Below are 21,761 nucleotides of genomic sequence, written 5' to 3' on the forward strand. Positions count from 1 at the left end.
AGTTATGACGTATCTTTTGTACTGGTCTGAGGTGGCAAGTCTTTAGAAACGGCAGTGCTCAGATCGCTAGTCGAGCAAACCGCGATAAAATCCCCTAATATACCCATGATAATAACTGTTTTTGAGTCAGGAAAACTGGGCATTATCCTTAGGGATTATATGAACAGTATGACCGTTTGTATACACTGTTTTGGCAAAGTATTCCACTAGGCAAAGAAGATGACAAAAGGCGATCAACAGTATGATTGGATATGCGCCATATTGGTCGTAAGTAGACTTGTACCCATGACCCGGATATTTGTGAAATGCCTGTACAATTTTGCTGGACTGTTTACGACTCATACAAGAAAAGAAAAGCCTAACATTGTTTGTCTCAAGTTTAAAGGTCATCCTATTGCTATATCCGTCGGCTATCCCTTCAAGTGAAAATCGGTCAGCAGGTAAATGACTGATCTGGCAGAAAATTGTATATTTTACTGTATCTCTGAAATCTTGTAATCGGACCTTTTACCCGTTTCTGCAGGTATTTTTTCTCCTCCCAAATTCCGATCAACTGCCAGTGTCGCATCCTTCAAGCCTTGATATCGCGACTGTGTGTCGAGCGAATGTACAAAGTAAATACGAAGGTCGATGTTGTAAGAATTGTCCACCAGGTAAGATTCTGAACTAGGTATACTTTTCTGTGTCCATGAAGCATGCGTCCGTCAGTATGCTCTAAGTCTTTATGGCTGCCTGTCAGATCAACCCGTAGCTTTATCAGGATTTGTCCTGCTAAATAAAACATACCTTTCCGCGGGGGGAAGATAGCAACGACCCTTGGGACTGATTGCTTCATTCCTCGATTTTGATCGCTGATATTTCCAATAAAGACATTTATTTGCTACCTACAGTCTCATCTCCCCTCTGCCCATGCTTTGCAACCCTTGATCACCACACACTACTATTATCAGTCCGCAATCATTGTCTTATCACTTATCATGTTGACTTATCAGGTCAACAACGTTCGACATAAATATACTCATGTCTGTGGACTGATAGCAGTTGTGTGTGGTCAAGTGATCAACGATTTGTAATTAAAGTTTCAAATAAAGGGAGGGAAGACCGTTGGTAGCGATATTACAACGGGGAATGCAGCACATTCGTTGCCCCAGGGTTGTTCCTTCATTACCCTGTGACCTCTCAAATATTTCAATACAGTGCTACTTTGTTCACACCGGTGTATTGTAACTGCGACAATGGTTGTTGTCATTTTACAGGACAGCATATGATAGGACCTTGCACTGACGAAAATCCCAATAGCACGCAGTGCGCTCCATGTGGACCCAACACGTTCACCGCTTACAAAAACCTTAGGCGGACGTGTTTTCCTCATAACAAATGCCGCCATGGACAACAGACGGACAAAGCTGGTAACGCAACAGCGGACTACGAGTGTTCTTGCAAACGGGGATTCGTAAAAACAGCTGATAATGGATGTAGATTTAGTGCTCCGAATTATCAATTAGAGGAAAGGTAAGGATCAATTTCAAAGTACGCAATGTGCACATATTATCTGTATGTATACCGAGGCAGACAGATGTTCTAATAATGTAAAGGACACTTGTTTCTTCTTTCAAATCAAGATCTAAAGTAGTTTATCCACAAAATAATCCATCGAAAAAATACTGTAAAAAGAAATGTGTATAACACCAGCGATCAATGTTTATATGATAAAAAAATCTGCAATTTATCCAGTAACCAGATATAGCTCTTTTCATACTGTTAAAACGTATCCTAAAAATGTGTCTTATGCCTTTGTAGGCCTGTTACGGAAAAGCGACACAAACTGCAGGCTTCACAAAAACCAACCCAGGAAATGCTGTTTGCGATTACTCCCTGTAAGTTACAATATACAATAATTTAAGAGCATACAGTTAGAGTATAGCCCGGTCTTATGAGATTTTATAACATTAAATTATTATGACATGCAGATACTATTCTGAGGATTGTTTATTTCCGTAGCAGTTTGTCTGCAGACGTCCGAGGGGTTCACACTTCAATCTTACTGCATTCACATAACCTAATCCTAATAACACCAATTAATGAACTTACTGCAGTTCAACAATCCCGACATTTCGATAGGACATATACAGCAGCGGACATTTTGTGAGAGTAAGGACTAGGTCTGATATTAACTTTGGTGCTGTTGTGCTTAGATTCTCGGCACCGTAAGTAGTTTTCGTCTTGTCCTGAGGGGTCAAACTACATGATATTTAATGCATTATGGGTAAAAAGTCGACTTCTCACCTCAGTAAGAGTTTGAGGTAGCGATCTGATAAGGACTTTTAATGTAATATAATGCTGTCATGCCAAAAAGTTCTGTCTGTTCGTGAAACCAGCTAAACTTATGCATCTTTTCAACTTTTTTAGGCATGTCTGGTATGAAATTCCTGTACAACCGAAAGGTTTACTTTAGCTTCAGTAGTCTTATATGTCTTATCTCTAGAAATGCGCCATATTGAAAATATGGTCGACCGGCTTAGACTTGTATGATTCATTTGGGTGGCAACTACTGAGAATTGGTCGAGTGTTATGAGTTCCGTAGAACAATGTCCGAGTTAGTGCGGGGTTGGAGGACACCATAGTGTAGTACAGTTGCGCACATGAACTCTTCAGTCAACTGCTGCTCTAAATCATAGACCCCCGAGAGGGTCTATGTCTAAATGTTGCATTGCTTGTGCAGAAAAGTTATCACTCATCAATTTGATTGATATCCTCCTCCCCCCCCCCCGTGATCTATATTTTACGACCTAATCATGTATGTACAAATGAAGTATTTTGGTGTTTTACATGTAAACGTGTTGTTTGCAGCTATATTCAAATTAATTACGACCATGGATTATAAAGAACATGGCAAGACAATGGGTACAATTGGTGGCGATGACTATGGTTATGGTGGTACCACTAAAGAACGCAAATCCGAAGTCTTAGGCGGGTTAGGAACCAATGAAGTTGTTGTCATTGTAACTGTGACTGTGAGCCTGTGTGTTTTTGGTGGTATTACCGTGACGGCCATAATTATTTGCCGTAGACAGAACGGAAATGGTGCCAAAAAGTACAAGAGTGAGTGTTTTTGTAATTGTACAGTTGCCGTTGTTAGGTAGACTCAAGGAAACGAATTTCAACCTTAAAATGTTTAAATTAGTGGTAGTGATGTTGATCGTTGTCGCTATTGTAACATTTTGATACGGATAGGAGGTAAAGTTATATATGCTATAGGCCACTCGTGATAATTAAATCATATACTCACATTTTTATTTTTGTTTATTGCTTGCTTATTTTTATTCTAAGACTTGGAATGATGCAGATCCTTCATGACTTACCGTACGAACTACTGGTCACCCTTATTGACTACCGTTGCTGACAGTAGAAGAGTGGTTGTTTGCCCTGGATATATAAATCAGCGCAAGACACTAATGAGGTCGTTCTTCTGTGTTTTTTTTCCATGTTCTTGCAGTTCCGGCTGACAGCGACACGATATCAAATGACCGTGACTCGATAAGTAGCAGAGAAGTGGACAACAGGTATGGGTACTATGCGTCAGAGACCCAAAGATCAGTCGCTCGAGGCTGCTCTCTTAGGGAAGGGTGCATAGAGAGCGCCCTCAAGCGACGGACCTTTAAGTCTATATGTGTCACTGTGGCCTAAAATTCGCAAACTGAGTTATTGTGGTGTTCAAAGATAGACTCATACCATTTATCCATTAACTCTGATAATAAATCACAGTGTGTAACTTTATTATGTCAATGATTACACCGACTCGCTCACTATCTCTGTGCTGTGTTGGAAAGAAGAAAGTCCATATTTATAGTTCTTTGCTGAGAGATGCATCCCTCGTTGTTCTCATACCAGATTGTTGCAAAATTTGAGTGTCTTTATAGTTTAAGAGTTTGCAAGTTATCAAAATAAAATCGCATGAACGCAGTGCACATCGCATAGCATGGCAGTAGGAAAAGTTTCATTTACATCTCTATCTTTCGCAATGTTGACCAACCCATAAAATCCCTGATAAGTCCACGGATTAGCATAATTAAGATGTGTATCTGAGAGATAAACTTCCTTGTAACGGGGTGTAAAATAAATAAAGAGTCAATAGGCTAGGTCAGGTTATATAATCATTTATTTTATTTTACTCCGATCAGTCAGAGCATGAAGAAAAGGAGAGGGAATTATATAGAAAACGGTGAGAAAACTCAATAATATTAATAACGTCTAGGGCCGCCTGTTACCATACCATACCATACAAAGTCAAATCATATCACAGTACGCGACATTACATTTCTTTCCATTTGCTCACAATGAAAAGTTTGGCGTTCTTTACAGTTGCAAATCAACTAAACTGGATCACCTTATGGTGTTTTTACAATAATTTACTTCGAATAAAGTCTGAGCGACATATTGTTTTTCAAATCGCAGATCATCTACTACCACACTGACGGACACTAGGGGACCTGGGTCAGGAGCAAGTACCTCGTCTTCCGACATTAACCTGATTAACTTTGGAGAACCATCAGAAGGTGCGTATTGTTTCTTCAGCAAATATCTGTCTCAAAATGTGAGTCCCGTATTAGCAGTGTTCAAATTTTGCTAAATTCAATGCTGGTATTACAGACTTTGATGTCTCGGATGGCTTTAAATGTTCCTAAACATAAAAGGGGGAGTTTTCAACATTCAGCAGTGGATCACTGTTATGTTTGGTTTGTGTGCGTGTAGTCAGGTACTCTAAAGCTAATTCATAGTGACGCCAGCGTTGATACACCTGAATGCCGTGGGTATGGGTTAAAAACTTTATGATGGCGCTCGTTGAGCTTGAAAACGCAGTTCGAAACGCTAAATACCAGAAATGATTGTCATACATAATCTTCCAAGAGCGGTCAGATTTATTTCTTTTCAAAATCCTTTCAGAAAGCTCCCCTGCCCTTGGGATTAATGACACTATGGAACCATCGAGCGAAGCCAGTAATCTTTTGGGTAGGTATCAAAAGCGCAGTACATCCTGCTCTAATTCTGCAATGGCACTTGCACACTGGAATACTTTATCATCCTTAGTTTATAGAATTCGAGTATAGTCGTCCTTTAGTTTTTGGAATCCCAATTTATGGTGAAAATGTGAAAATCTAACCCTTCATAATATTTTCACAACTGCTCCTCTTTCCAGGAGAGGATCACTTTCCTGGAATCCCTGAAACTGGCAAGGCGAAAAGCTGTACAAGTTTAAATGATCTGAGTAAGTGTGTATGTGCTCCATTGTAAGAGTGTTAAACAAACTGTCTTTTGCTGTCGTCTTGCAAACGTTATGACAAATATATTAACATTAACACATTTGGAGATCATGTTGACTGAGTGTGTCATGTTTAATTTTAATTCCTGTACACTTACTCCTGAGATACCCAGACTGATTCTTGCTCGTCAAAGCATATCAACCTCCTACTGGCGATCATTATATTCGTAACAAATAACAAGTCCTTAAATATTTTATTTACAGGACAAAATTTACCTAACGATGACTAGGAATGCAGCCAAACTTCATCACCGAATTCAGCGTTGAACTAATGATTGGGCAACCCGGTGATATGAATAACAAAGGGGCATCTCAGCATAATTAAGCTCCTAAAAGTTTAATAGCCTCCCGGAAATATTTGAAATAACGTCCAATATCCTGATTGATTAAATCAGAAATGTTTGAAATACCGTTCGATATTTTCATTTACAACAAATTGCAAAGCATATCATTTACTAAGCTGAAAAATTTGTCGCTCGACGGAGATTCTGATTCCCCTCATCAAGCGCCCTCTCGTGACGGATTGTTTAGACTACTCCAGATGTAATGTTTACATTCTTAGAGAAATGAATCTGTAGCTTTCACGACAGACGATTTTTTACATGTCATGTATGTAAGGGACTGGTCAGTTTCTTCGACCTGGGGTGGATTCATTGGGCATCACCTGGTTTTCGACTGTGGTGATGGGGTCACCATGTTTTTGAAATACCGAAAAAAGCGGCTAGAGTGGATTTAATATATCAAAGATATATGTCACAGATATCTTGATGTTTGCAAATTTACAGTCTGTTTTGCAAAGTGCACTAATCATTATGAAAGCTGCAGTTCATATGAAAAGCATAACAAATTCCTGATACTTTTCTGTTTTCTCTATCAAAATTCAGTGTAAGAAAGCAACTTGAATATTTCAAAATGTATTTGATACAGTGACATATTTTAGAAAGAGAAAAATGACGATATTTTTCGTTCTCAGTGATGCAACTATATTCCTTCCTGTCACAGGTTTTAAAACTAAAGTTGTTTTATGAGTAAAATGATAGTCAACAAAAGGCAGTTTCTGTCATTAATAGCTGTGCTTTTACGGTTTCCAATGTTAAAAGAAAGGGTCTTATCAGACACTGTGCACATCTGGTTTGGCTACAACCTATAAAAATGTCTCTCTCTGGTTTCTCAGGAGATGTAATTGGATGACTGGCAATAGTCAAACTACCAAATGAAGTGTGTGTGCGTGTGTGGGAAACTGACCAGTTCCTTACGTTTTGTTGGTGGTTCGATCATATCTCTTCAACCAACTAGCGTTCGTGAGAAGTTGTAAAATAATTTTGCTAGCCTTCCATGAGAAAAAGATCTAGATCATTTCCTACATGTATAAATTTCTCGTTCAGGTTTTATCGATTTACAGAAACCTTTCAACTATTGTGCCTTTAAATAAATTGTAAATAGTGTATGCATAGAAATTTTACTTTTGAACACCAAATACAACAAATCGGGTCAGTGGCCAACTTTTTCTAAACCGGCTCTACAAACAAGGGTCTTAAAGAAATACATACAACCTGTTTTCCATCCCGGGTGTGCGTCTCATAAGCGCTATCATTACTTCTATGTAATTTCTTGTCATAATTGGCTTTATGCAGCAAACTGCTGATAAGCCTTCACCCCTTCCCATTCTACGGAAATGTAACGTTGTAGCAATGGCATTGTTACATCATGCCTGCTTCTGAAAACATTCCATTGAGTGAGTCATTGGAATAATATTTCGCAATGTGACAATTTGTTGAGTAAGTCTTATTGTTTTGTACAGATCTCAGAATCGTTTTATTCGTTTTAGAAGTTATCTATCAGACAGTTTTACTGTAAACAATGGTGTTAAGGAAGGTGGATTTCATCTCCGAAGTTTTTCATTGTTTATGTTCATCACCTGAGTACGAGATTAGATCATTCAAAAGCGGAATGAAACATAATTCAGCAAGGTAACATTGTAACATCGGTGCTTTCTTCATGAATCACTAAATGTACGCTGATCGTAATATCGATCTTATTAGGCTCCCTAGTCAAGGGGACCAAGTTTGGTATACATATGTAGCCATTCATGAAGTAACGTTTAGCAGGAAGAAGACCATCGTTATTTTTAAAATATTTTAATTTGACAAAAATATATTTGTGGTGAGAAAACGAATTCTGGTTATTGTTGGCCGACCAGTTTAGTAACGACGGGGATATTGAGCGTCAAAGAAGAGCGTTTATCAATTTGCAAATATGAAAGTGATAAAATCTGCTCAATTCTTTACGTTTTGCGTCCAAACCTATACCAAAATTACTACTTTCTAGTTCAATATTCTGAATACAATTTTACAGCTCAACATTTTCTCGACATTCTGTATTACTATAATTCTATATTCACTTTAACAAGTCAACTTTCTTTGTCTCTTTCTACGTTTTATTTTACTACCTCCGTGTTATCCTTCTATTAAAAATTCATTTTACAGTTTAACAAAACAAATTTCCATTTTGGTTTTCGAAATGGGATTGTCATACCTGTAGTGAAGGTTCAAGCTGATGACTGCATAACGGGTCATTATTTTGATCTAACAGGCACTAAGATATTTTTCTTTGGCTCCAGTGAAAATAGGCTTTTAAGCCTTTGAGTGCTGTAATTTTTCCCACCAAAATTTTACTGCCATATTTTACCATTTTTTATGAATTTTTCTGAAAATTTTTGATAATTTTAGACCGAATGGACATCATGTTTTATTGGCTACAGTTTTTTATTTTAACTTTTTGGCAAAAATCTGAGAAAAATTGACTGTGGTATATTTTATAAAGGTGAGAAAAATTGACGTTGGCGCTCAAAGGGTTAAAGAAGAAATGATATTTCCCCATCTCTCAGTCTTTTCTCTTTTTTCTCTCAAAGCTGGCTTCTTATGTTCCCTTTTTGCAGCTGGCTGAAAGTCAGTCTTACAGCAATACTTTCAGGCCATCCCATAGCTGAGTCGATACCCAATTCTCACAGCTTTCCTTGACACGTTCAGATTTGCTTGCATATTCATGTGTATAGAAGAGACTATGACTCTTTCACGGCCTGTGCAGGCTTCAAAGTCGTTGTTGTTGCATGCCTTCTGCGACACGGCGGTGCTAAGTGAGGCAAGAAGCTGGTGCAGTCAGCTCGCTGTATTTCACATTATCATTGGCATATCTACAAAATGCATAATATTGACAACATTTATCGACATAGAGACATTATCACTATTGAAGAAAGGCATTAGTTTATTGCAAAAGATGGCTGTATTAAATTTTACCACTTCCCCATTTGGAAGCTATGAACACTATGCGTTACAGGGGCGTTTTGAAGGAGTCATCCCGGGGTCACATCCGCCACCGTAACACTGCAATTCGTGACAGCCTATATAGCAGTTGGTTTGGAAGCACGGGGGTCATCTACTTTTCAAAAATTACCATCTTGGGTTTTGGGGTTTCTTTCTGTGCCTTTTTTCTTCTTTTTAGCTCTTTCTGAATGGGAGGGGTCAGTCACTAACGTTGCAGCGCAACGCAGGCAATCAATAGATCCTGCCTAAAGTCACCTAAGGAACTACAGATACGCCCTGGATGACTTTGTCCCAGGGCCATTTACCAAACCACGAGGAATTACCACCACATAGGCAAAGACGTTTTATTCATAGATGTTGTTTAACATTGAGTGAAATTCCTCGTTGACTCTGAAGTCAATGTATAGTCCGTTATAGCAATATATGATTCTGTGCTAGAATACATGATTTTGCAAGAAAACAGCAGCCTGGGCTTAATTTGACACACAATATTGCAACATTGATCAGATATTATGTAATGGATATGCTATCCGTTTGCAACAAGTTTTGCGAAAGATAAGACACAATTAAGCAAGTTTTAGGGAGCCTGGGTGATATGCGGCTCCATTTTTACAAACAATTATTTGATTGAAGTGTATTAACCTATATCTTTCATGCACGAATTTACATGTTCAAATAAAAATTAATATTTTTTCACATTTTTGTTTTGTTTTTTTCAATCATTACTCCATAGGTCAAAAGAAAATAAATGTCTTTCATTAAGCATAATTTTCCATCATAAACAGCTTTTGTAAATGCATGAATATTTGATTAAAGGTCATTTAAAAAATAATAGATTTTGTTTGATTGTAGTATGAGCATGGCGTCAGCATGACACAATCGTAGGCAGTTTGCGATTCAGTGTTTGTGAAATGTATTCGCTGTGAACTTACAAAGTACAACAGAATAAGAGTCAGCATCTTGGCGTTTGATTTGAATAGCTCTACAGGGTGACAGGACGTAGGACCCGAAACACGCAAACAGTGCTTCTCTTTTGGTGAACGCATGTGGTCTAAAGATGACGTATGGCATCGTATTGGAAGAAAAGAGCAACATTCCTCATTTATAATCTTAGCATGGTTTATTTCGCTAATAACTAATTGTTTATGCTGTCACTGAAAACATTCGTAAGTGTAAGCAAAGGGAGATGAGCAATTGGCATAGTGGTGAGACAAATTACATCATAAATGGTACATTTTGTCAGTTGTCAATTGATCAGAACGGCAAGATGACGTCATACTAACCCTGAATGGAGAGCGAGTGCAGCATTAAATTTAATTATTGAAAGTTCCGAGACCTATGATTGTGCGACCCAATAAAATATCCGTTTGAGCATAGGCCCTCTATGGTTACGCCAGTGCACTTTGAAATTTGTTCCTAACAAGGTCTGAGACAGACGAAACACAACCCCTCCGTGTGCGGGCTGTGTACGGTGAGAATGTGGATGAAACAAAGAGATTGAATGTAAAGCAACATCACAGAGAAAATTGAAAGATTCAGGTGGCTGAATCTTTCGGTTTATGTCACATATCTGATGCAAATTTTTCCGCTCCTTATAGTTGCATCGTGATGGACTACTGATAAAACGACAGTTATTAGTATAGATAGCGTATGAAGGCATTGTTCCCATCCGATCCAGACAGTGATGATTACATATCATATACTGTGTCCACAAGTGCTTTGTTTACAATTGCCTACAAGGTGAGCTTTATCGATGTCAATGGGCTATTTTGACCCAGATTCTTGGTTTTATTAGTATGTTTGCCGAGTCTGTGCTCAGCATCTTCGGATCTTTCGCTTGGGGGACAGCTATAATGAATTGAGCCAATGTTGTTTTCTCGTCAATGTATGTGAATATACCCTAGATACCGAGCATGTTCAAAGGCACCGAAAGTTGTTTAAAGAACTTTAATAATATATCAAGTTAGTGCAGTGCCATTTTCTGGCGTCGCCAGGCAGTGAACAAGTTTGCCGACTGATAAAGCCGATAAGCACCATTCTATAGACATATTGGATGTGACAAGGATACTTCCTCTGTAGTACATAGGTTAACACTCTAGGGTCTGAATGATATGTCTGACCTGTGACCTTTGACCTCCGCCATCATTCAATTGCAAAATGTTCTATTTCACAACGAGGACAGAGTGAAACAACTGCGGTCTACAAGAGATGCATTTCTCTATGTACAACAGCAAATTAACAATATGAAAGATTAACTAGTATGACATTGAATTTGATAGCAATCTCTATTCGTTTGTAATCCGGAAAAAAATTAATCTTAAGTGCTTTGGATCATTTGATATTGTATAGCGGAGGTTAAATGAAATTGATCACCATGAATGCTTGGCATTGGGTCTGAACATGTTTAACTTATATTCCTCGGATCCGGTCACTACACCCATAACGGTATATTCAACAGTTTGTTCATCTTGGCCCTTTCGTTGATGGGGGAACGATACAAACATACTCTCATATCTCGGTTTCCCAATCACTCTGCCGGTGTCCCACTGCCCAGATATACATGAAATGTTTGTATGTTTGTCTCATATGAATTGAAAAGATCCAGTCACACCGTGCGTTGTTGGGATGTTGCGTAGGCAACCGATCGCTGCTGAGAGGAAAATGACTACCCATTGTATGCAATTACTGTTTATTTTTACATAGTTAGTGGTGCGGGCACAAACGCTCGCGAATGAAAACTCTCCATCCTTTGTATGCAAATTATGGTTTATTGTTTCACATTTCTGAAACTAAATGAAAGTGGATGTTCATAGAGGTCGATGAGTAATATTACATTACAGGAAGCTGTAATCAACCCGGTCAAAGAAACTTAAAACAATACAGCTGGTTTGTTTCCCGACATAACTAATTTTATATACGTTTATATTTTATGTACTGTTCGCATTTACGAGATAACTCATGATTTTTTTGTCATTTAGTCACAGTGAGCAAAAATTGTAAATTAAAGTAAAGTTTATTGACGGACCTACACTGAAATGTTGCAATATTACAAACTACTCATAAAAACAAGTGTGTAACTTAAAAAGGAAAGCAGATGAGCTTCCATTTGCAGATTAAACCGACATCATTGCATCATCTAATTGCCCCAAATTTGTTCCAATCGTGTTAAAAGTACACAGACAGTCAACCAGTCCAAACAAAGCCATTCCCATGTAAATCTATGAACCACTATGCGGTGTATGTAGGCCGAGTTCGTATCTGTGATGTCATCATGGTGTTAGACTGCGTTCACGGTTCAATGTTTGCCTACACTTCATCCACAGCGATACCAAACGCTGTATATTAATAGGTTCTTTAACGAAGAACAAATGCTGTGCTACAGATAGTTGTTTTGGTCGACGGCATACGTAAAGTGTGCAAATGAACCCTATTAAAACCGGATTTCGAATAATACTCAAATTTCAACTTAAAGATACTGGCAATAACTCACTACGCGGTGTCACCTTAAAAAAATATCTCATCAGACCACGACCGATCTGTTCAACCCTGCAGCTGTAATCACGTGACATACATTTAAACGGTGCTATCTATGACAATAGTGCGGTCAACCTATTCAGGTAATATAGCGATCGACAAATATAATATTACCCATAAAGCACATTTATTCAGTGGTACTTATCTCTTCTATTACAGGGCTCTTCTCCTTTTTATCAACCGATGTACACTTTAAATCTGCCTTTAGCCTGAAAAATTTACATACAATGTCAATTCCGTTGAATAAGATGACCTTTTACCTATGGTGAGCAGCCTCCTAAACACGTCGACGATTCCATTGTTGCGCCAGACATTCGTGGGAAGGGGAACTTTCAAACAGCGGATTCTGTGATTACTCTACGGGTTTTACCAATCAGGCAATGAAACCTCCCCAAAATTGTGAATGCAGCCCGACCGGGATTGCATGAAGTAACCGGTTCACGAAGTCTGGTTTAAACCGGTAAGTGCAAGTCATAGGCTGTGTTAATTGTTGCAAGCTGGTCTTACGTATAAATGAAGCAATGATTGCGACATTTCAGAGCTGTAAGAATCTTTCAGTGGGTTCAGAAGTAAAGGGGTCACTGGGTTTTCTCAACAGTTCATTTGTAATATCGCGTCTGCTGGTTGGATTGGTCTGACCGGGATTTGGAAATAACCACCTTCCCTATACGGTTAGTAATTCTACATTCTAGATCTCGAATCGTTTATACTTCTTCAAGCTTGACTTTACAGGACTCGGAGCAAAATTTTAACTTAATTTGCATTCTAGCCGCTTAGTAAACGAACTTATAAAAAATGTTATTGTAAGTCGTTTCGAGTGTGCGCCCATTTTCTTTTTAAAGATAGTAAATTTAGTTTTTTTCAAATTTTATTCTTCGATTCTCCTAATAGTTAATTGAATTTTTATGGAAATTCATTATAATCTTACTGAGTTGGAAGATATTCCTGCCCTGTTACTATGGTAATATTCCTTAGAGGTTCAAAATTAGGATTTTTTTGCTTTGTTTAAATTGTTCCAAATTTTGTTAGTATCATTTGCTTGAGTCGTCGTTTTTAGAGGGTAATTAGGTCAGCACTAATTTAACATAAAATATTGGATATGTTTGCCGCCTTGAGTTACCACGGTCACGTCTCCAACAATCGGCGGTGAAAATATGACAACGCCCGTACTTTTTGGTATTTCACAAGCGAGGAGTTTAATTATGATGCTATGGTGAGTGAAGCACTGTGATAACTAAGGATCGTTGTCAAATGCCAGTACACTGTTCCTGCTTGGCACATGTGACGGGCGTTCCATAAATGGTGAGTGGGCCAATGCCTGTACGCACACTGTGGGAGTCGCGTCATCGAACTAATTGCGCGAGCGGGGAAACAGTGAAATAAGGCTTTGGCGCCCATGACACAGCAAGCTTCGATTGGTGGAAATGGCAGTCTTTTTTTCATATCGGAAACGAAAGTGATGAAAATATATTGAATGTCTGTTACCACTTCCCCAAATCTGTGTCATTTGTTAAAGTTAATTATAAGTTCCGTCCATCGTTACGTCAAACTTGCATTCATTTTGCAAAACTTTAAACAGAAGAGAGCATGAAAGTCGTAAAGTCTTTTGTTGTAGCCTGATCTGGGGGTCTTAAGGGCGGTCTTTCTCAAGCTACCCTATTAAAACTTCGGAGGTAAATCTATCAAAGAGAGAAATTTCCACTGGCGATTTCTTCGGTACGGAATTAGTAATTATGTCATGCGACCGGGCATTTTAGTATGATGTAGGCCTCCGTGACGCTGCTTCCTCGAGGTTGACCTCAATCGTTTTGATCAATCCGAGCCCTAGATCTGTCACTAATGTCGATATCATGTCATGGTAGCACGCCCTTTGTCTCCTTGAATGTTTCCATGGCTGTGTAAAAACAAATTAAAATATATCAGAATATCGCAAGAATTTATGCAAAGGTAAAATGTTTTAAGAGTTGATCTTTAAAATAAAAATCAAGTATAAAATTTAGCTCGTACATGACATTTTATGTACGCGATCACCAAAAACAGTGTGTGGATTTTCGCGCGCGAAGCTTGTTAACACAACTGTCGGACCATCAAATGTGAATATGAACCATAGGTCTGTGACATCATTGTTACTGAAGAGTGCACCCAGCTAGGTGTGGTCGACCATTGTTTCTACGAAGTCTTTTTAGTGTTTCCTGTGACGTAAGCAGAATGTGAGCAGCTAGATATTATGTCTGTAAGGAGATCAATTATTCCAATTTTAACAATGAAAGGAAAATACCGGATTTCGAAACAAGATTGCGTTGCCTTCAGCAATGTCATAACTGTACTAGGTCAAACCATAGACCCTCGAGAAAAACGATTGTTTCGTGTGTTATAAATAGATTACGAGTAGTACCAGCTCCACGGGGTCATGCGAGAGATGGTGCAAGCTGCAGGCATACGAAGCATTGAATGACTATCCACCGCACAACTGCAGGACGACAAAATACACATACGAGAGACATAGACGGGAGGTTTTAATACTTATTGTCGCACTCTAGTAGCACAGTTGAATAATAATCATTCAACAAAATATACGAGAAGGCCGTACCCGCTGAGTATGCCAGAAAAGTGTTTGTGGATTTATACGAGATACCTAGTCTATAGTTAATTCTGTGCATTTGCCCTTTATAGCACCGTTCAAAATTCAATTCAACGCCCGTCGTTCTTAATATAACCGTACCAGTTTCTAACTCACCTTGACATACAAATTTGTTGTTCACATGTGTCTGGCGAAATTCAGTGACGGTACATATAAAATTTATGACCTTCATATCAACACCATTCTGCAACACCAGAAAATGATGTCACCAGTGAATGACCGACGGCCCGTCGAATGTTGTGATAATTCATTTTCTCTATCTGACCTGTAAACTTTTGGTAAGGTGAACCGAAATTCATTATCAGACACAATAGACTACGCTGCACGAATACAGAATCAAGTGTCGATAAATTAACAAAATGACAAACACAGGTGTTAGCACTCGGCATTGTACATCAACTGCCTGTCACGTTTTTGTTGACGCCTCGCCCCGTCTTTGGTAAACGGAAAATTATGTCCCGGCAGTTTTTCGCTCGATCATTTATCAGCATATGCTTGTTATAACATTTCTTTCACCTTTTTGGTATTTTTACCAAACAGTGGTATGTTTCGATTTGAAATTAAGAAACATGCTGGAAAAATCCACGTAACGTTGCAGCTCGTTTTAGCCGAAAAACGTATCATTTGCATATCTTTTGTCCAGTATCTATACCATTATGATGGGATTTATTTCATTGTGAATTACATCTGCAGTATCTATGATTTTTGTAGTTCATTTTTGTACACTAAGAATCCTCGGCAATTATTTGACTAGCATGGTAGTTTGCTCATTGATAAATTACAGTCCAATGAGTTACTCTTTCACAGTTTGTGACATTAAAAAATTACAGCCTTTCCAAATTTGCATGAACTAAAAATAAGTCGGATGCGATCGCAGTGCACTAGATGTCTGAAACACAATAAACGGCGTGAAACAGAACCTAAGGTCAAACAATGACACCGTCCATTTATTCATGGGCAAATTTATGCAAATTTTCAACTGTCAGCTTTTCGATCATACGTGCTTTCTTCACGTGACAACAAAGTGGTACTTAGCAAATACATACATACATACATACATACATACATACATACATACATACATACATACATACATACATACATACATACATACATACATACATACATACATACATACATACATACATACATACATACATACATACATACATACATACATACATACATACATACATACATACATGCATGCATGCATGCATACATATATACATACATACATACATACATACATACATACATACATACATACATACATACATACATACATACATACATATTTTCAAGGAAACTATGGGAATTAGTTGCATCTGTGTTGGCAAAAGAAAAGGTATCGATTCTTTCAATGTTCGTGACAAAGGAAATTTGCATGTCTAACAGGTGGTATGATGAGACCATCTTAGTTGCTGATAACTCTACCTTGAATATTGTACAACTTTTAGCACCTTCAAACATTGACTTCTTATTTACTTTACTCCTGAATTGCAAACATAATCAATAATTTTGGAACATATTTTTAACCAATAATCCTGAATTAAATTCTAAGTTTCATATTGTTCAGAAACTGATGAAATTGAAGAAGCCTTTAGCAAACAATGTCTGAGTGCACGAATCAAGGGAAACTGTGGGTAGCCTCACTTCCTGTGCATCTGTGTAAAAAAAATTCTTTTGTTGTGCAAATAAAGAGATGACATTTCTATTCCTAGTACATATTACAAGTGAGGTATGTTGAAGGTAGCTGTTGCGTTTCGCCGACGCAATGGCTCACAAACTTGTAGACATACAAAAATAAAAGTTCTTGCAAAGAAATCTACGGTCTTATGAAAGAATCTTTCCTTATAAGTGACTAACAAACCAACGCTCTTCTTTGACTGATATTGCGAAAAATGTCTCCCAAATCTATGGCGGCACTTTGATGTGACCCATTTTGCGCTATCGGCCGTTGTCCAAATTTGTTCGGACAAATTCTGCCACACCTTATAGTTGGTTGTCTGAAAATCACCCTGAACAATTTCCAAACAGCCAATCATCCATAAAATAGCTTTACTTTCAAACTTCCAAAGTTGCCGTAAATAATTTAAATCTACCAATCGAATTAGATACGTTCATACGTCTTCAGAGTCGCTGTACGTCAGCAGGGCACATATGGTATATCAGGCCGACCACACTTGGTATCAGGGGCCCTCCTGTGAAACATGTTTTGTTATGATTGTCAAATATGAATTATTTCTAAAAGTAACAAGTTATTGTGCTAATGGCCTTATTTTTATTTTTACCACCAAAGGCCAAGTAAAATCCGATAAAAGTAGTCTGCCTCTTGAGAAACACATCTTGGTGGATTATCATGGAAGAAAAGAAACGTATGGAAAATAATGAATCCCCTGTTCCTTATCTTCGCCGAACCAGAACAGCGGCGATTTTACTTTCGTCGCTCTGTTGGGTAAGTTGTCGTCGGGTTAAAAAAAAACATAATACACGGTATGCCATAAGACTCGATGGGAGGGAAGTTGTATGTTTGTATAATGTTTACTCCACGTTTGATCATAATTTCCAATGGTCGCTTCTGGGACGCACCTCGGGGACAGACATTCGGACTCTCAAACTTTTACAGTTTTCTTCTGATATACCACATGTGGGGTTTCATTTTAAAGCTGTTGGTGAAAGAAAACTTCACAGGCTTAGTTTTTCGAAATTCGAATTTTTTTATTTTTCTCTATAGAATTAACAAAGGGATGGCGGCCATTTTGAATTTCTAATATCGGTAAATTTTGGGTAATTTGTTTCTCTAGTACCAAAATTTGCACGGTTACCCCTTATTTTTATTCTTGATTTTGAAAGAGAATGATTGAAAGATCCCTCGAAGAAAGTTAGAGCAAAAGTTTAAGTCTTTCACTTCCGAGGTGCATACTACCTTAATTGCATTGTCTTTCCAGGTTATGTGTAGTCCCAGCATGCAGTTCGTGAATCTTAAACGTGTTTTCAGTTTATTCAGTAACATTTCAGGATAAAGTCAAGTCCGGACTGAAAATTCAATATCATAACAATGATTGCGCAGAATTGGCGGAGCTTTTTGTCAACAGGTGGATGCTGTGTGTTGCGATGATAACACGAATGGAGTAATTCATAAAAATCGCTGAACAGTATATTATTCTGTGCGATTTATCCAAAAGGCTCCATGTCTCTAAAATCTTTATGAATATCTTATTTATTTTGCCTCAACTGTAAACAGTCATGCCTATGACGTTCCGTTGACTATCTACGTACGAAAATCGTCATTGTATTTTGAAAGCTGTTCAAGTACAATCTCTGGTTAGGAATGATGTTGTGTCTCGCTAAATATGGGTGGATTCTCCCGTCTGAGGTATAATTTTTACCTGACCCATAAACAAAATTACAGGCCAGCACTTTACAGCAACATCACCTTATACCCAAAATTAAACTACCTTGTTTGTTGTTTTCTGACTTGTTTTACAGGATTTAGGTATGGCAATGCCAAGACTAAGACTTCTAGATCTTCAACTGCAAGTTGGTGCAACCTAACAGAAGATCGTCTTCTTTCTCACAGCTCAAAATGTAGGTTTATCCTTGCTTGAATATTATTATTGCTTTCTAGGGTTTAGGAATCTCCATACCAGGATTAAGTCTTCTGGAACTTCAACGACAAGTTGGTGTGTCCTTACAGGAGATCACCCTCTCACTCACAGCCCGCAGTATAGGTCACCTCATCGGTTCGTTTGCATCCGGGTTTTGTTATGATCGAATCGAAAACCACTTCGTGCTTGCTTCGGCTCTTTTCGCAGCGGGGACTGTAGGTGGTTTCATCCCATGGGTGCAGGATTACAACTTTCTGTTGATGACGATGGCGATATGGGGATTGTTTACAGGATATATCGATACAGGTAAGAGAAGAACGTTAACGCAAACTTTGGATGGAACTACTCCAGATCTGCAAGGTTCAATTAACTTCTTCCCACCAATGGTTCAGTTTATGTTATGAAACAGAGAAATGTATGGTTGGCCAGGATGTTGTGATTTTTTTGAAGCACAAGTATGATTAACTGGCACATATTTTCATCGTCCAAAATATAATCCATAATTCAGTTAAAGGTATACAGTCACCAGTAATCTAAATATGGCCATATATGGTCAAAGGGGCGTTCCTTGCTATTCAAAATGCCTGTGTGAGGGAGGCCACCCGCTTAAAATCTGTAATTGGTTAGATTGTCTCTTTCCATGATAACTGTGGCAAAATTGGAACAGGTGACAGTATACCTTTAAATGATGTTTGAAAAATTCGTTGGTGATTGATTTTTGAGAAAGTCGATACCAGAAAAACAGCACAAGACGAAATACTGTTTATTGTAAGTTTTTTGTTGATAGAGCAGTACCTCAGTACGTGTATGAAAATTGTGTTCAAACATTCCATGCCTAATTCTCTTTCATTACATATTCAAAGATAGATCATACCAGTGCCCAATGAATTTAGAGATCATATCACAGAAGTTGGAATGTACATTGTATCATGATCTCATCTCCCCTGAGATCTAATCGTTCATCCTTTTGTAGGGCAGTAATATTCTAATTTAAAGGTTAGAGCAACAATCTCTCCACATCTGCCAACATTCAATTAGTAATTATTTGAATTTCCCAATAACCAGGATTTTATTCTTTTTAAGGAAACAACTTTATGACGCTCGGTCTGTGGGGAAAGAAGGCAGGTCCCGTACTTCAAGCAGGGAACATGCTGGTTGCAGCTGGCGGACTCGTTGTATCACTGGTAGTTGGACCATTTCTGACGATAACACCTGATTCACCTAAGGGCAATTTATCCGATGTTATGACGAGCACCGTTTATAATCAAAGTGCTGAAGATCTCGCAACTCTAAATATAACGGACTATAATCGACTTGCAATACAAGAAGATTATTATTCAGATCAAATTGAAAAAGCCACATCCCTGATATGGATCCCGTATTCTATCATGTCAGGAATATTCATTTTGGTTTCATGTATGTACTTCGGGTTGTACGCTCGACTTTCTGACCGTATTATGATTAATACTGACGAGAAAGACCCAGCAATGAAACAACACTTCACGGAAACCAATGAAACTCTTCATTTTCGCATTTTATTACTCGGCATTCTTTTTACCTACTTATTCGTATATGCCGGGAATGAAGCTATTTTCCTTGGTTTTCTTTACACTTTCGCAATGACAAGCGACGTCGAATTCAGCCCACAGATCGCAAGCTTACTGACGACTGCATTTTGGGGTGGGTTTGTCCTGTCGAGGGGTGTCGCCATTTTGATTTCCCGAATCCTTCATCCAAGGACGATGTTGATCATTGATCTGTCAGGTTGTACGTTGGCAGCGCTGTTGTTGTCACTCTGGGGTAACAGCAGTGGAGTTGTACTTTTCTGCGGGGCTATTCTCATGGGCATATCGATGGGTTCTGCTTGGCCAGCTGCGGTCACGTGGGCTGAAAGAAATGTTAGAATCAACGGTAAAGTCACAGGATTGTTCCTGGTGGCGCTGTCACTCGCCCATCTTCTCTTCCCATGGATTATGGGTATCATTATCGCTATGTACACAATAAGATCTTTGATGTACTTTCTCTTATTTTTGTGTATAGCATCTTTTCTCACGTTTACTATTCTGCAGATTGTAGCATCAAAGTGCCGAAATATAGGTAACTGTGAAAACAAGTCAGAAAAAATATATAAAATTGTGGCAAGGGAAATGATCGACATTCGCAAGGAAATATATGATGTTTAGAGACTTATATTCATATCTTTTTAGTTTTGCTTTAAAGATCTCGTCACCTCCGTGACACTGTTTAATAATCAAGGTAAAGTGCGCCGCCTGCACAAGGGACAGTCATGGATGGAATAGCTCGAGACGCTCATTACTGCACTGCGACCTCGTCGGTAAATAGTCTGAGCCCTTTACCATTTCTACCGCTGGCTGCGCTGCCCACGAAAATATGGAACCAATTTTCGTTAGAAATGCAGTAGAAATGGGGCAGGGGACCAGACAAGCCGGTAAGTCCTTCACTCTCCACCGCTCGTGGCGCACTTGACCTTAATTGATATGCATGAGTGAAGCGACGAGGTCTGAAAAGCGAGACTAGTTTCTGTGTCGATAATTGTGTCTCCTTACAAGCTCAAAGCACATTAGGCCAAATGAACGACACGAAATACGTCATCATTTATTTGAAAGTTCATAAATAAGGGCCAAGTTCAGGTTTAAGCCAAATAAAAATATGTGTATTTTACTCAACCTTGTCACTTTAAACCTGCCAGCACGGAAAACTTTTGGAAGTAAGGGAAGGGATCATTAATTCTTTAGAGGGGCAGTCAGGATCCTGATATGATTTTCTTTGTGTTTCTTCTTCTTTCTGTTGTTTTTACCCGTTTTGTTTGCTGTGTTTTATTTTTGTGAGTCTCAAAGGTTGACAAATCATGCAAATTATGATTTCTCCGGATGTATAGTCATTTTCCCTTTTTAAACACTTTTTCGACGACATTTCACGTCAATATATTGAAAAAGCAATATGGCAGCAGATAATGTTTTCAATTGTTTCATTATTTTCCGACATTTTTTCATATTTTTGACCGCCCCATCTACCATCCCATGGTCTATCCAGACCAATCACACCAGTCAAAAATTCTAAAAATTTCGTCAGGTTTGTTATTTCTTCTATGTTTTTAGACTCTAACAAATGACACTGAATAAAGGCGTTTCTTTATAATCTACCTCATTTCTATGAACTATGTGACAGACAACATGCATATTTTTGTCTTGGCTTAAATTTGGATTTACCAGACTCTCATAAAATTTGTAGTGTAGAGTGTACAGTGTTTCGATGAAAAAGTACTTCTTTAAAACTAGTTGAAGTAAGACAGGGCATTTGACCAGAAAGAA

General features: G+C 38.3%; 2 protein-coding genes across 5 annotated transcripts; both read left to right on the forward strand.

Moving 5' to 3' along the window:
• On the forward strand, positions 1-5,729 carry LOC139137655 (uncharacterized). The gene is made up of 10 exons (XM_070705857.1): positions 1-267; positions 524-653; positions 1,257-1,512; positions 1,801-1,877; positions 2,851-3,102; positions 3,497-3,563; positions 4,456-4,556; positions 4,945-5,010; positions 5,198-5,266; positions 5,525-5,729. The coding sequence occupies exons 1-10, from the start codon at positions 220-222 to the stop codon at positions 5,548-5,550; spliced, it is 1,092 nt and encodes a 363-aa protein (XP_070561958.1). The 5' UTR covers positions 1-219; the 3' UTR covers positions 5,551-5,729.
• Positions 5,730-12,468: 6,739 nt separating this feature from the next.
• Positions 12,469-21,562, forward strand: LOC139137656 (sodium-dependent glucose transporter 1C-like). Of its 4 annotated transcripts, none has more exons than XR_011553434.1 (4): positions 12,469-12,637; positions 17,121-17,276; positions 18,311-18,735; positions 19,513-21,562. XR_011553434.1 is itself a non-coding variant. In XM_070705860.1 (4 exons), exons 2-4 carry the CDS (start codon positions 17,181-17,183, stop codon positions 20,610-20,612), a joined length of 1,482 nt encoding a protein of 493 aa, XP_070561961.1. In that variant the 5' UTR covers positions 12,479-12,637; positions 17,121-17,180; the 3' UTR covers positions 20,613-21,562. The 4 variants fall into 4 exon arrangements, 2 of the variants coding, with proteins under 2 accessions (XP_070561961.1, XP_070561959.1); XM_070705860.1 differs by having other exon boundaries at positions 12,479-12,637; positions 18,450-18,735; XR_011553433.1 differs by having other exon boundaries at positions 12,632-12,848.
• Positions 21,563-21,761: the final 199 nt, after the last annotated feature.

Source organism: Ptychodera flava, chromosome 7 (assembly GCF_041260155.1).
Source record: "Ptychodera flava strain L36383 chromosome 7, AS_Pfla_20210202, whole genome shotgun sequence".
Taxonomy (NCBI): domain Eukaryota; kingdom Metazoa; phylum Hemichordata; class Enteropneusta; family Ptychoderidae; genus Ptychodera; species Ptychodera flava.